Raw genomic sequence first — 14,487 nt, forward strand, 5'->3', positions numbered from 1 at the left:
AACACAGCATGTTACAGTACAGAGGACTAATGGAGTTGAGAGGAGCAATGGGGGTGATGATGGCAGATTTCATGAAGGTCATCTTAGCTGTACCTCAATATAACAGATCCCAGGGCGTCCAATGCAGTGATTTATCTAAGGATGGAAACCATGATTATCTGGTTCATCTTTGTATCCCCAGCGCCCAAGGGATGAAAGTTGATACACCAGGCAGATGGACTGGGCAGAGTGCACTGTGAGCAACCCCAATGTGTGACAATAGCAGCCAGTCTGGTTTGAAAGACAGGTCTGCAAAGAGAAATGGGTGATGAGGTCGAGAGAGATCAGGAATACCAGGAGAGAAAAGAGAGACAGCCCTAAGACACGTTGGCTCCCCTCTTAAGACTGTGAATTCCCAGCTTCTGGTGAATTCTTCACTGGGCACTCAGAGAGTGCTCTGAGGCTGAGAAATGCAGGTGAAAGGAGCTGAAGCCTGAAAACACTGTGAAATGACAGAAGGTGAAGCACTCCAGGGCTGTGAGATCTCTTGAACCCATTCAGAAGCCAAAGGAGAGAGGCTGGCTGTGCCCCAGGCACGAGGCCCCATAGCAACTTTTCAGGCCTTTCCTGGTATGGCCTCACTGCAGGCACAGTGAGGCCACAGGGGATGGGCTGGGGTTTGGAGCTACGTCTGACTTCCAAACCAACATTTTTCCTTTCTATGGCACTCCTTAGCAGCAAGGATGGTGAGACTATGTCTCACATACTTTGGACATGTTGTCAGGAGGGATCAGTCCCTGAAGAAGGACATCATGCTTGGTACAGTAGAGGGTCAGTGAAAAAGAGGAAGACCCTCAGTGGGATGGATTGACACAGTGGCTGCAACAATGGGCTCAAGCATAGCAACATCTGTGAGGATGGCACACGACCGGGTAGTGTTTTGTTCCATTGTACATAGGATCGCTATGAGTGGGAACCGAGTCAACAGGACCTAACAACAACAACAACATGACTGTCTCCAAGATGGAGGGAGTTGATAGAGCCACTCTAGTCAGTACTGTTCTGGCCACATGGAAAGTACAGGTCTGGTCTTGGTTCCAACAGTTTTAGAAAAGTACTGGCCAACTGGAGGGTGTGCAGTGCAAGATGATTACTTATTCAAAAAGTGTTTGGATAACGCACATGTGCCAAGTTTGGCAGAAGCTATTTCAGTTTACCCTTGTTCATTCATTCACTAAGCATTTCTCCTGCAATGATCACTGGTGACCGTTCTAGGCACTGGCAATACAGCAACGAACAGAGCAAAGTCCTTGCTCTCACTTGAGTGAGCGGAGACAAGTAAGTCTATAACTCATCCGGAGTCCTTGAGTGACACAAATCGTAAAGCGCTTGGCTACTACCTGAATGGTTGGCTGTTCAAACCCACCCAGGGGCACCTCAGAAGAAAGGCCTGGTGATTTGCTCCCAAAATGTCACAGCTATGAAATTCCGATGGAGCACAGTTCTACTCCGACACACATGGGATTGACTTGACAACAACTGGGCAGCACTGGGCAGCATAATACAGCAAGTGGTGACAACTGCGATGAAAAAATACAGCAAGGTAAAGAGAGAGAGGGTGAGGGGTTGGTGGGTGGGAAGGGTGTGAGACTTGTGAAGGGGTGGTCAGTGAGGACTGCTCTGATAAGCTGACATGTGAGTTGAGATTTGAATAAAATAAGGGAGTGAGTCAAGTGGGTATTTGGGAAAGAATATTCCAGGCAGAGGTAACAGGGAACCTCAGACAAGAACGTGCTTGGTGTATAAAGCACTGCGGGCAATGTATAAAAATATAGCCCTTCATTTGCTAATAGTCTAGTTGAAAAGTTCTTTCGCACAAAAGTAATTATAATACACAGTAACATGTGAAATAAACCAGCATAAAGGAGGAAAAGATCATTTTTCATTTGGGAAACTGGGAAGGAGATAGACCTGGACTGGTGCACAGGACAGACAAAATTGGAAAATGTAGTTGGAGGAGAACAGATGCTAGGAGAGAGAACAGCAGAGGCATGGAGGCAGGACTGGAGGTGAAGGTGAAGAAATTACAAAGGTTTTTAAAAAATATTTGAAGAGCTTGCACATGGAAGAGGAATCAGAATAATTTTTGATATCTGTAAAGGCAAAGCCAGATCAAAAAGAAGAAATTTCAGGGAGGCAGATTTCTACTCATCTAAAAATGGGATGGGCTTCTCAGTCCTGGAAGTATCTGAGCATGGCAAAGCGGTCTGGGGTGCATGGGTAGACCTGATGATTTCTCAGGGGACTTTCAGCTCTCAGATTTAATGGAAAACCAGCTTAGTATTTCATGCCTCATGTTTTCTTTCACCTAAGAGTGGCAAGTGCCGTAACATATTTTACTTGAGATGATGCATGGCTGAGGGGCCTGCAAAGATCCACATTTTCTGACTACAGCTATTAAGACAACAGACGTATAGCTGATGAGTCCTTCCTGTCTTTGGGAGTTGCTCTGATTTGGACCTGCTCTAGAGCTTTCCTCCGTTAAGACGCAGTTGTAATAATCAATCATATTCTCTCTCTCTCATATACACACCCTTTACCCACAAGCCTAAAGAAGAGAAGAGCCACAAAGGAATCTCCTGAACTATACTCCCCACATTTGGATGCTGAGACAATTGGTCCCATTCTAATGGCTTCAAAGTATCTTGGTCACCCCTGCCTCCCCTTAGGCCCCCCCAGTCTCTACCGTGCTGACCCTTTTCTTCAGAGTCTTCCCTGACCCCATCTCCTAGATTGCCTCAAGCAGGGCAAGGCTCACCCCTGAATGTGGGGAAGGGGTCAGGTAATGGGGCGGTGGTGAACATGTGACACTCTGTGTGCCCAGGACCCAGGGAACACAGGCATTTGCTCTGTCCTCCAAGATCCCTGAGGAACTAACGGGCAACGCCACCCATTCAAAAAGCACCCCTTCTCTAAAAGACTCCTCTGGGCCTGTGTTTTGTTCCAGCCACATAGCTTGCTCAAGGCTGCCTGCTAATTCTCTTCTTCATTCAAGCCAGCCTCATTATTGGTGCTGCATTTTGGCCCAGGCCAGGAGGACTTTTTTATGGACAGTACTTAAGAGCTCTCAGAAAGCAATTTTGCCTGCTCAAGAATGTCCGGGGAAATGGGGCATAAGTGCCTCATGGCCTGATTCTAACCACAGACTCGCTCAGAAGGTTCCCTCCATTACATATGCACACCCGTACCTCTCCCCCGCTCCAGGCATAGCACTCCCACCCTGTAAGCACATCTCTCTTCCTCCCTGGGCTCTTCCCCCTCAGTTCACCACACACTTCCTTCCTCCTTGCTGCTATAGCTCCAGTGCTGGGAAGGAGACCGTGGCTAAGAGAAACAAGAGCTTTGAGTGGACGAACCTGGCAAGTAATGGGAGCAGGATGTACAAAGCAGGTGGCCTGACTTCTGGGCCACCCCAGGGATATGCCAGGTGCAGGGGAAAATATCCCAGCCCCAAACCCTACCCACACTCCACCTGGTGTTCAGCTGGTCCTGGTACTTCTTCACTTCTCCACTGCGTGGGTGGCCACTCTCAACCAGGCTGTTGGCAGCATGGTTCACATCATCAATCTGAACCATCAGAGTCTTCATCTCCTGGTCCAAGGTATCGAACCTGATATGAACAGAGAAAATGAGGTTTCATGAGGCAGAAGTAGACATGCCATCACGATGGCTACCAGTCTCTGGAACCTTAAGCACTTGCCTTTTCCTTCTACCTCCTGGACATGTTTATTCAGGTAAGGGGGCTAAAGGAGACAAGATATGCTGACACACCTGATTTTTCTGATTCACAGGTCCAATTTCATGGTTTAGCACTCCCTGGGCCAGCTGGTTACTTACTACACAGGCCAATGGCTCACAGAGAGGTGTGAAAAGAGGGGAGGGCTGCAAAGAGGTTACAGTGGGGTGGGGTGTCAGCAGCCACAGGGACCACCTGCTATGGACTGCATTGCCCTAGTTGATGCTCTTGAATTCTGATTCGACTTACCCTGACACCTTGACCCAAAGGATACCCTTCCCAGCCAAGTGCTCCCTGGTGGGAGAAGGGAGAGCTGCTCAAGGTGGGTTGGGAGGAGGATTGAGTGGTTAACATTCTGGGGTAAGAACCCAGGTTCTTCGAGCATCAGCACAGGACCATTTCAGAACTGCTCCAGGGAGCAGCATCTCCTCTTCAACTCCCTGGATTCTGTGCTTAGGGTGCTGAGATGCCACACAGACTGCAGGCATGACTCCCACACCAGAGTGCTGATGGAATTGGAATACTGGAAATGAGAATGGCCTTGCAGACCAGTGGTTTACAAACTGGTTTCTGTGGCCCCTAGGGGTTCTGCAGCTTAGAGACTGCACAGAAAGCTAGTGCTGGTAGGGTCCAGCATCTCACTCCCACATCTAGAGGGGCTCCACTATCCCCTATGTTCTATGTTGGGGAGTCCATATAATCAACTCATCTGAGCAAATGCTACTGCAGTTAAAAAGTAATTGAATAACTGGACTAGAAATATCTCTTTCATTTTAATCTGAGGAAACCGATGCCCTGGGGGGATGGGAGGTTAAGTAGCCAAGGCCACAGAGCCAAATTAGAACTTGTATCTCCTGATGCCTGCACCTTCCAAGAAAGGGCATCTCATGGCCTCTCAAAGACACCCTTGCCAACTGGCGCAATTGGTTTGTGATCAGCTGCTAACCTAAAGGTTGGCGGTTCCAACTCACCCAGAGGTGCCATGAAAGAAAGGCCTGGCAATCTGCCTCCATAAAGATTACAGCCAATAAAACCCTATGGAAACCAAAACTACCCCCTCAAGTTACCTTTTAGCTGACTAGCAGGTTAGCTCATAAAGTAATGAATATCACCTTTGAATACTGTGTTCTTTTAAAAAACCATCTGTGTGAGACCAAATGGTCAACAAATATGCTGAAGCATAGATGAGAGGGTTGAGGGGCTGTGAGACTAGGTCAATGGGAATGGAAAAACTAGAATGGAAATAAAGAGAATGTTGACACAATGTGAAGAATGTAACCAATCCACTGAACATATACAAATATCACTGCACATACACAAATTGTTGAATGGGGACCTATTTTACTGTGTACACATCCACCAAAAATAAAATTTTTTTTTAAAAAACCTTGATGGGGTTCTAGTCTTTAACACATAGGGCTACCATGAATTGGAATTGACTCAACTGAAACTTTTTTTAAAACCAAACTAGGCGGGAGGTGGAGTGCAGGCCTTGGGAAAGGAAGGCGAGGAAAAGCCGCACCGGCTCTAACCTGTGCTGCACGACCTCCAGGTCCTCCAGAGTATCCGGGATATCCATCTCGGACAGCCACTTCTCCTTCTCGCCCATCCACAGCTCACAGGCTTCTGTCTCCCCAAACACCGTGTAGAGGCCCAGGGCATCCTGCAGCCTCTGCCGACGCAGGTCCGCCTGGGCCATCACCTGCTGGTAGAGCTCGCGGAGGGCCTGCAGCCGGTTGGTCACATCTGGGGAATCCCGAAACTCTTGAGGAAATTCCTGGGCCTGCTGTTCCAGATGCTCCATCACCCCACGGCTCTCATCCAGCTCCTCCAGGAAGTCTTTGTGCTTCTTCTCCAGGGCCCGTGTGGCCCCTTCATCCTGCCCCACATCTTTGCCTGAGAGGAGCCGGAGGGCATCTTGAAGCCAGGCTTTCAGGTCATCCGCATCACCCTGGAACTGGAAGAAGGCCTCAGCATCCTGGAGGTTCTTCTTGCGAAAGGCAGCCAGCTCCTTCAGCTGTTCCCACTGGGCCAACACCTCCTTGATACGGGCCTCGATCTGTGGGTGCCCAAACTGCTTGCGTTCAACCATGTCCTCAGCCTCCTGGAAGATCTGCTTCAGGTGGGTGTCCAAACCGCGGAGCTCATCCTCAAAGGCCTTATGCTTGCGCCGCAAGATGAGCACGCTGGTCAGGTCCTTGCCATAGTCCAGGGAGGAGTAGATTTGCTCCTTCTCCTTGACCCAGCTCTCGGCTTCATCCATCTCCCAAAAGAACTTCCAGAGCCTCTTGGACTGCTCCAGCTGGGCCTTTCGTCCAGCTGCCATGTTGCTCAGCTCCTCAAAGCACTGCTCCAGGTGGCTGACACGATCCTTGATGACTTGGGGGTCGCAAGGCTGATATCCTGGGAAGAATGGGAAGGAGGGAGGAAAAAGGAAGGAAGAACCTCATTTATGGACAAACTTCAATCAGCTACCAAGCTGGAACCACATGATTCAGAACCTGCCATCACATTGGACCTTCTGGATTGGATGCTGGGGTCCCAATTATTTAGCAGGCAGACCCAGGTCTTTATAATTGGTTCCCACTAAAACTACAGGAATGGAGGGAGGTTAAAAGTTTGGCCAGTTATTGGTAGAAATGCACAACATGAAATTATTTTTAAAAATAAAGTAAAAATGCCCAGTTACAAATTTCAAAGTGATTCTTCAAAAAAGGCAGCGAAGTCTGTATTTTAAGACCAGAAACCAGAAACCTAAATTGTCTCAGCCATGACTTGAACTATCAGAGAGAATGGAGGACAGACAATACCTTACTGGTGCTTGGAAACGACTTTCTGATCATGGGTTATCAAAGCAGTTGCCTACTCTCTGGAGAGTTTTGCTGTCCTCAAGCTTCTTTCTTGGGCCATTAGTTGATGAAAGAAGCAGAATTCTAAAGCTAGTTCCAGTGGATTTTTCCAGGCTAGGGTGCTAGGGACAGCATGTGGCTCTGGCATTAGAGACCTCAGTAGGGGAGACACCCTTGGCCTCACCTTGCTCTTCCGTGAACTGCAGGGTGGCTGCAGTGATGGCCTTCACTTTGTCCCCTTGGATGGCAATGTCGGCCTCCATCAACTTGTGCTTCTGTAGCAAGTCCTCTACCTCCAACAAGTGCTTCCCAAATTCAGCAGACAAGAGGTAAGCCTGGCAAAGAAGACAGGGTGAAGGGAACAACGCAAAGTGAAGAGAACTACACACTAGGTGAAGAGGCCCTTCCAAAGGGAGGGTCTGTGGTATCTGACTCAGGATGAGTCCAACGCAGCTGGAGAACGGCTGCTGATTGGGATGGAAGAAGCTACAGAGCAAGACTTCCTACTGGGGCTGCCCATCAGAGTCATTCATGGAACGTCCCACACTTGATCCGTCTCAAGGTTTGGGGCCAGGCACGTACGTTTTTAAAAAGCTCCATAGTCTGATGTGTATCCTCACTTGAGACCCATTGCAATGGAAGGAAAAGGGAATTAAGACTCCTTGGTTGCCCTGACCCTGGGAGGTCTTAGATTCTAACTAGAGTCAACTTGTGGTTCTCAGAGTCTGACTCTGGCTCCTGATGAATGCCCATTCCTTCTGAGGCCTGCTAGCTTTCACCTTTGCTTGTATGAACCCAAGATTTCTCCATCATTGGAGATACAATGGACTGTGCTGGTGTCATCTACCTGGGAGCACAGACCCTGTGCTGCCTCAGTTGCTCCATTCTGACTCAGGGATGTGATTGGCTGGGAGGCTTCTAAGGAAGCATACCCTAACCGTAGGGCCAGCACTGAGTCCCGGAGTGGATGCTGCTGGGTGTGGGGAAGGTAGTTTCCTGGGCCCACCTTGATCTCGTCCATCCAGTCGATGCTGTGTAGCATGTCCTGGAAGAGTTTCTGCAGCTCCAGGGTCTTCTGCAGCCTCTGGCGCCGGGCATCCAGCAGCTCCAGCAGGTAGCGCCACAGGCGCAGGATGTTGTCCTTTCGGGCCGTGATGCGCTTCTGGTCATGGTAATCCTCCTTCTCCAGCTCCTGGGCCAGGTCCTCCAGGGCCTTCACACGCCCCTCGTAGGCAGCCGTGTCGGTCTCAAGGGCCTCGTGCTTCTTCTTGGCAGCCTCCACAGCTCCCAGGTCATAACCGAAGTTATCCTGCCCCACAAGGAGAGAAATGGGCAGCCCAGTCAGACTCCCCTTGGCTCACCTGCCCAAACACAGAGGAACACCGGGTCCTTCCTGCTGGGTGGGAAACCCATTACCAAGAAGGAGTGAGTGCTGCTGTCCTTTTCAGTCTAACTAATCAGAGCCAAGTTCCAAAGATTCAGTGTCTTACAAGTACCTTCAAAAGCAGCCCATGGCTTTACTTGCTGTGCCCTAAGTGTGGGTGATGCTGCATGGCTACGACTAACAGAGCTTCTGAGGCTCTCTGGCACTCAACACCCTGCCCGAGGGGACCATCCAGTCCTGGGCAGGAAGGGCTTCCTCGCCCTCAGAAACGGCACAGCTGTAAACAGATGGTTTACCCACATGTGACCTATGAGGCACACACACTCTCCAGTTCTCTCCGAACACTTGCTTTCTTTCCCCTTTCTGGAAAGAATTTAATTTGATTTCAGGCTCCAAATGGCAGGGAACAGATGCTCTCATGGTCAATCAGCTCTGTGGTCAATTTTTAGCTAGTGAAATATGTCGCAGTGCTGGAGGCCAGAGTCCGGGAGACAGTCTGACACACACAAGGTGCTCTGTGTTTTCACCATATTCCCAGAGAACTGTCATTTAATGCCAACCAACACCCTGGCCTTAGCTGATGCTACTGGTCCACATAAGGCAACTTTGGGGGCCACTTATAGACAGTGAGGCTCTTTCCTAAAATTGAGACTTAAATCCTGGAGCGTTCTACTTTGATGCAAATCTTGATCCATCCAACCCCAGAGAGCTGAGCTGCAAGAGAGGCTTATCCATAGAGAGACTTATCCAGCTGCCAACAAGAGGCCAGGTAGGCTCCAGCCCAGGCGACTGCTGGGGGCTCAGGAAAACTTCCTGTCTCCTGCCATCCTCAAGCGTGCATCCTTTACCTGGGTCACAAGGCGCTGGTTTTCATTGAGCCATGTCTCCCTCATTGCAGCCTTTCGGTCAAAGCGCCGGGCCAGCTGCTCCAGCTTCTCCTGCCGGATGAGCTCATTTCTCAGGGCCAGCTCCCGCTGATACTCAGCTTCCTCTAGGCTTTCCCAGGCCTGCACAAGGGACAGAACGCAAAGTCAGGTCTAGACATTTTGGGGCACAGGAGAAACACCTGGGTTTCTCTTTCACCTGACACAGTGATTTCTGGAATCCAGGCAGAGCCTGAGGCTCTCGAGTGGGTGGAGGAGGATTAAAGTTCAGTGACAGCCTTTTGGTGTTCATGTCTGGGCCAACCAAAGATTCTAGAAGCACTGGTCTTAACCTCTCAGGTCCCTCTTATCCTTAAACCTGCCTCAGAATATTGGCCCAATACAATGTTATTCACCTCTGTGAGTACTCAGTAAATTCTTATTGACCAAATAAATGGTTACCTTTCATTCTATTAGAATGTCTGGGTGGTGTTAAACCGCCAAACCTCTGAAATGACATGCCCCTTCTGTTATAAGCAGTTAATATTCCAGATTTAAAGATGAGCTTAAGGTCCTATAGAAGGTAGGTTATGAAAGTGGTCCCAAAAAATGGACTCCGGGTGTCTGTACAGTGGGCTGAATTGATGGATGGTAGGCAGAATTTAGACTTCCAAGGTGGTGTGGTGGTTAAGAGCTTGGCTGCTAACCAAAAGGTCGGCAGTTTGAACCTACCAAATGCTCCTTAGAAACTCTATGGGGCAGCTGTACTCTGTCCTACCGGGTTGCTATGAGTTGGAATTGACCTGACAGCAATCAGTGTTTTAGGCAGAGTTTGACCTTTCAGAACTAAGTTCAGATACCTGACCAAAATAGCCAGCATGTGTAATTAACAACACCAGAGAAAATGGCTTGGTTTACCCTGTCCAGTGACCATTTCCTTGTGCCCTTATCAGGAACTCCAACCCACTGGCAAAGAGTAATGGAAAACACGGCTATACCCGGTTGATGTCAGACACCAGTTTCCCTTCATGTGGTGTGTACACTTTCTGATTGTTGGCTCTCATTCGGGACTGGATGGTAAAAAGTAGGACTTCCAGATTCCCCTTCTCCTGAAACCTGTTAAGAAAACAGAGTTAGGGAGATTAGTGTCCAGATCCCCATAACCAAATTTTTTCCGGAAATCAACATGGGGCCCTGGTATATGGGAGCATGGATAATAAAACATACTTCACTTAAAAACAAAGGAAAAGTAAAGAGGCTCTATGGGTCTATTTACCTGTTGAAACGTCTGTAATACTCACCGACTGAGAGCTAATAGGGGATTGGGTGTTTACAGTACAAATCAGGGAAAACTCAGCAGCTACCACAGCATTTGCCTAACATTTGCTTCTATATGGGAATGACTAACTGGAATTTCTGGTAACTCCTATAAATATCAAGTTTTGCCAGTTGATACAAAGAAATTCTTCCCTGTTTTGCAAATGATGAAGGTTTCTGACTAGCTTTTTAGTCTGTTCTTTACTGAGTCAATAAAAAAAATCTTCTTAGAAGCGGCATTATCCATATACGAACATATTGCACTGAAAGCAACTTTCACCTGAGTCCTAATGAGCTGCATCTCCTGACAAGCCCTAAAGGCCAGATGCTTCAGAAAGAGGAGAAAAGGCTGAGCACCAGGAGGATTTTAGGTGCAGGAGACGAGAATTGGCAGAAGGACAGATGTCTGGAACCCAGGTAACTGGGTACTTCCATATTTCTGCAAGTATCTAAGTATCTACCCACTTCTACATCCTCAATATGGCAGTCAAGGATTGGCTGTAAGCCAGGTCCCACCCTGAACCCAGTAAAATTGACCTCAGGGCTCACAGGCATTTCAAAAGAGCTATGCCCTGAAGCACTGTCCACACAGCCAAGAGATAACACCCCCAGGTGCAGAACCTGATGGGCTCACAAAGGTTGTTATCTGTATTGAATTTAACAACAACAAAAAAAGTCCGACTCACAGCGATCCTATGGGTCAGGGTAGAACTGCCCTATAGAGTTTCCAAGGAGCACGTGGTGGATTTGAACTGCCGACCCTTTGGTTAGCAGCCACAGCACTTAACTACTATACCACCATTTTAAAAGTGGGTTAGTGTCAGACCAGAAACCAGATACTTGTTTAGGTACACTCTAGACTTCATGTCTCACCTTTCCCCATTTGATAGCCATGAATGGAGTGTATGGGAGATGGGAGAGGAGGGAATGAAGCACCAACAACAGGCTAGAAACTGCTTCAGAAGAACTGAACAGGCTAACGGCAGAGGAGCTGGAATGCGCCCTGCGAGTATGCATGTGTGTGCATTTACACACGTGCATGTTTTTGCATGTGTGCATCAGTACAGTGCAGGTATGTGCGTGCATTTGTACATGTTTGTGCGTGTATATATGTGCATATGTGAGTGTGTGTGTGTGTGTGTGTGTACTCATGCACATGGGCGCAGGCCCTGCCTGCACACATGTGAGCAGGAGCCCTGAAAGGCAGGCGAAGTACTCTGCTAATGAGCAGTGACAGACAGGAGAGAACCAGAAAGATGTATCTGATGATCACTAAGGCCCCACCCAGAGAGCTTTGGGGCTGAGATTACAGAGGTCATTACCAGAAAACAAACCATAGCTCAGTGCACACACAGAGAGGAGCTTTCCAGAACAGGTTCTTCAGGGACTCAGAGGACTGAGATTTCACCCCAGCTCACCCTAAGAGATCTGGGCAAGTCACATTTTACTTTCTTTGGCTATGAGTCAGGAGTTACTTATAAATGCCTGTTTCCTCTAAGGTGTTGCTTGGGAAAGGAGCCCTGGTGGCACAGTAGTTAAGCGCTCAGCTACTAACCAAAAGGTCAGTGGTTTGAACCCACCAGCCACTCTGCAGGAGAAAGACGTGGCAGTCTGCTTCCATAAAGACTACAGCCTTGGAATCTGTACTTGGAAAGTTCTGCTCTGTCCCTTAGGGTTGCAATGAGTTGGAATTGACACAATGACATTGGGTTTATGAGTTGCTTGGGAGCAAGATGGCAAAGAGGGATGAAGCAGGTGACAGACATAAAGCTTTTAAGCCCCTACAATACACCTTGTGGATACACTTCACAAGGCTCAGTGCTTGGCTTTACCTTCTTGCCCATGGTTTCTCAGGCACAGATGACCACCCCCCTGAGTGCGCCCTATCGATGGGCCCTTACTTGGGCGGCTTCTCTACAGTGCGGTAAGTGCTGAAAGCCTGCAGCTGTTGTTGGACGCCTGTCAGGGAGTTGGCAAACTTGCGGTTGTTCAAGACAGTGATGGTCTGCTCGATCCAGGTGAGCAAGTCCGAGGCCAGCCAACCATACTTCTCAATCATCTTCTCGGTCTCAATGGCATGGTCGATCACCTAATAAATCACCCCATTACTCATTATCATCAGAGGTGCAATGACACCAAGGGGGACCGCAATTGAGGTGCCCTTGAAATGAGGCTCCTACCTCTCAAGGCCCAGAGCATTTTATGTTGGGTTTGTCCCCCAAGCCCAAGACTGATACTAAAGCTAAAGGAGTGTACTGGAAGTGGGCAAGGCCCTCCTCTTGCACTGGCAAAATCAGTAGGGAGTTGGCCCTGTGAACTCTAACCCTATAAAATATTGGTAAGTTCACTCTGCCAGGATACCAGCCACTAGAGTGGCCAGAGGTTCTTTTATTTTGAAATATTTCTTAGGGATCAAGGGCCTCCAGGTACTGCCTTTGCTAACCACCAAGTACATGAAGATGAATGAGAAACAGCCTCCACTCTCAAGGAGCTTACAGCCCAGCATGGCAAAGGAATCTGGTATGAGGGGCTGTGTAGTGCCATGGGTTCCTGGTATACCGTGGGAGCCCAAGAGGCCTGAAACAACAATACACCAACCAAGCTAAACCCTGTATTTGTTCACATGAGAATGAGACATCAGTGTTCTTGAGAATACAGGGGCTCAGGGCTGCAGGCTGTGGCATCCTTCAAGACAGGCCATTACCTGCTGTGGAGCTGACATGGCAGTGGGTGGCTTCAGTGGGAGCTGGGGTTGACCTGTACTGCCCTGCCGGCCCACTGCAGCTGGCGCCCAGACACAGGCTCTCAGCATGGAAAGGGAGTACCTCAGTCAGAGCATGGTGTGGTAAATGGAAGCAAGCAGGGCTCTGGTTACCTTGCCGACACGCTTGCCCTCCACCGCCAGCACCTTCATCTTAGAGAAGTAGTGGTAATATGATACCACGTAGGTCATGATGGATCTCTCGTCAGGGTTTTCTGTGAAGACATCTGCAAGGAGGTGGGAGGGAGAGTACATTCTCAGACCAAACTGGAAGCCATAAAAGTTAAGATCATAGGGGTTCCTGTTCCTCCAGCACCAAGTTCAACTACAACAACCAAATGACAACCGAAGGGCATGATGGAAGAGTTAGAGCTCTTCCATCTTCTTTAGAGACACTATGAAAAAAGAAAGAGGCAAGATGCTGATTTCGCAATGGATCCCCAAATGGGGCCAGCTGAGGTGTCGGAAACCAATCTGGAGTGAACAGCAGGCCCGGAGTAGAGCTCTGGCCCAGCTGCTGACCCCACGCTGTGCCCACAGCTTGCCCGGCAGGCACCTGGACTAGCCCCGGCCAGCTTCCAAGTATCCTCCCTCTGGCACAGCGAGTGCCGTCTCCCACACTACAGTCAAGGGCCTGGTTGGGGTGGCTGAGGCTCACCTTCAGGGTCCAGGAGCCGGATGATGCCCAGGTGACGCTCGGCCACATCAAACGCATTCTCCAGGTTGTGCCGGGCATTGGAGTCCTTCAGCTTTTCAAAGTTGATCAGCTCAGGCCTGGTGACAAAGCCAAACTGTTAAAGGGGAGTGGATATGGCACCCCCCACCAGCAGGGCAGCCCCAATATGCAGCTAAGACCCTGGGTGGCCTCAGGGAGGGGGCCCAGCAGGAGTGGGAGGAGGATGCAGACCAGGGGAGAGGGAGCAGCCGTGAGCAGCAGGAAACAGGCAGTGGGTGGGACAGAGTTAAGGAAAGCAGGGTGCTAGGGGATGTTAAGGGTGAAAGGGAAAAGAACGACAGAAACAACATAACCTCTATGTAAAATGCAATGTGTCCAAATACCCTAAGTGGCTCTGTCTCAGTCAGTTCCCACAGCCCTCTCCTGCCTCTTACCGGTGCTTATGGATCAGGGCATTGAAGGCCAGACCATCCTTCCAGCTGGAGGTGAAGTTGGTGACATTGACTTTGGGGTAGCTGCATCCAAGAGAAACATTAAGGCCTAATAAGACCTGATTTGAGCCCACCCAGGGATGCCAAAATATAAAATAAGACCTGAGAAATAGGTTCTTTTGGCATCCCCCCAAAATGTGATCTAAGGGCCATTACATTAGGAGAGAAATGAACTTGGCCATTCTTAAGCTGCTTCAGCCCGGGCGGGCAGCAGTTAATTCCCGTAAAGGGCCCCAAAAGACCCCATGAAGTCCAAAGACTCATACAACCAACAGACCCCATGATTTGACCCCAGACAGCTTTGGAAAAGCATCCTGCATTCCAGACCTCAGAGAATCAGGCAGGACAGACTGCTATAGTCCTGGGTGATG

The 14,487-nt window shown here is 49.2% G+C and overlaps 1 protein-coding gene across 1 annotated transcript in view; it reads right to left on the bottom strand.

Annotated features, from left to right (window-relative positions):
• Positions 1–14,487, bottom strand: part of SPTB (spectrin beta, erythrocytic) — a 76,588-nt gene that overhangs the window by 40,339 nt on the left and 21,762 nt on the right. The window contains exons 5-14 of the mRNA XM_003408711.4: positions 14,060–14,140; positions 13,608–13,723; positions 13,064–13,176; positions 12,090–12,277; positions 9,870–9,987; positions 8,857–9,015; positions 7,631–7,933; positions 6,809–6,959; positions 5,308–6,178; positions 3,512–3,649 (exon numbers count right to left, since the gene is read on the bottom strand). Of these exons, the coding sequence (XP_003408759.3) occupies positions 3,512–3,649; positions 5,308–6,178; positions 6,809–6,959; positions 7,631–7,933; positions 8,857–9,015; positions 9,870–9,987; positions 12,090–12,277; positions 13,064–13,176; positions 13,608–13,723; positions 14,060–14,140 (2,238 nt within the window). The remainder of the gene's footprint in view (positions 1–3,511; positions 3,650–5,307; positions 6,179–6,808; positions 6,960–7,630; positions 7,934–8,856; positions 9,016–9,869; positions 9,988–12,089; positions 12,278–13,063; positions 13,177–13,607; positions 13,724–14,059; positions 14,141–14,487) is intronic.

This window comes from Loxodonta africana, chromosome 10 (genome assembly GCF_030014295.1).
Source record: "Loxodonta africana isolate mLoxAfr1 chromosome 10, mLoxAfr1.hap2, whole genome shotgun sequence".
Lineage (NCBI taxonomy): Eukaryota > Metazoa > Chordata > Mammalia > Proboscidea > Elephantidae > Loxodonta > Loxodonta africana.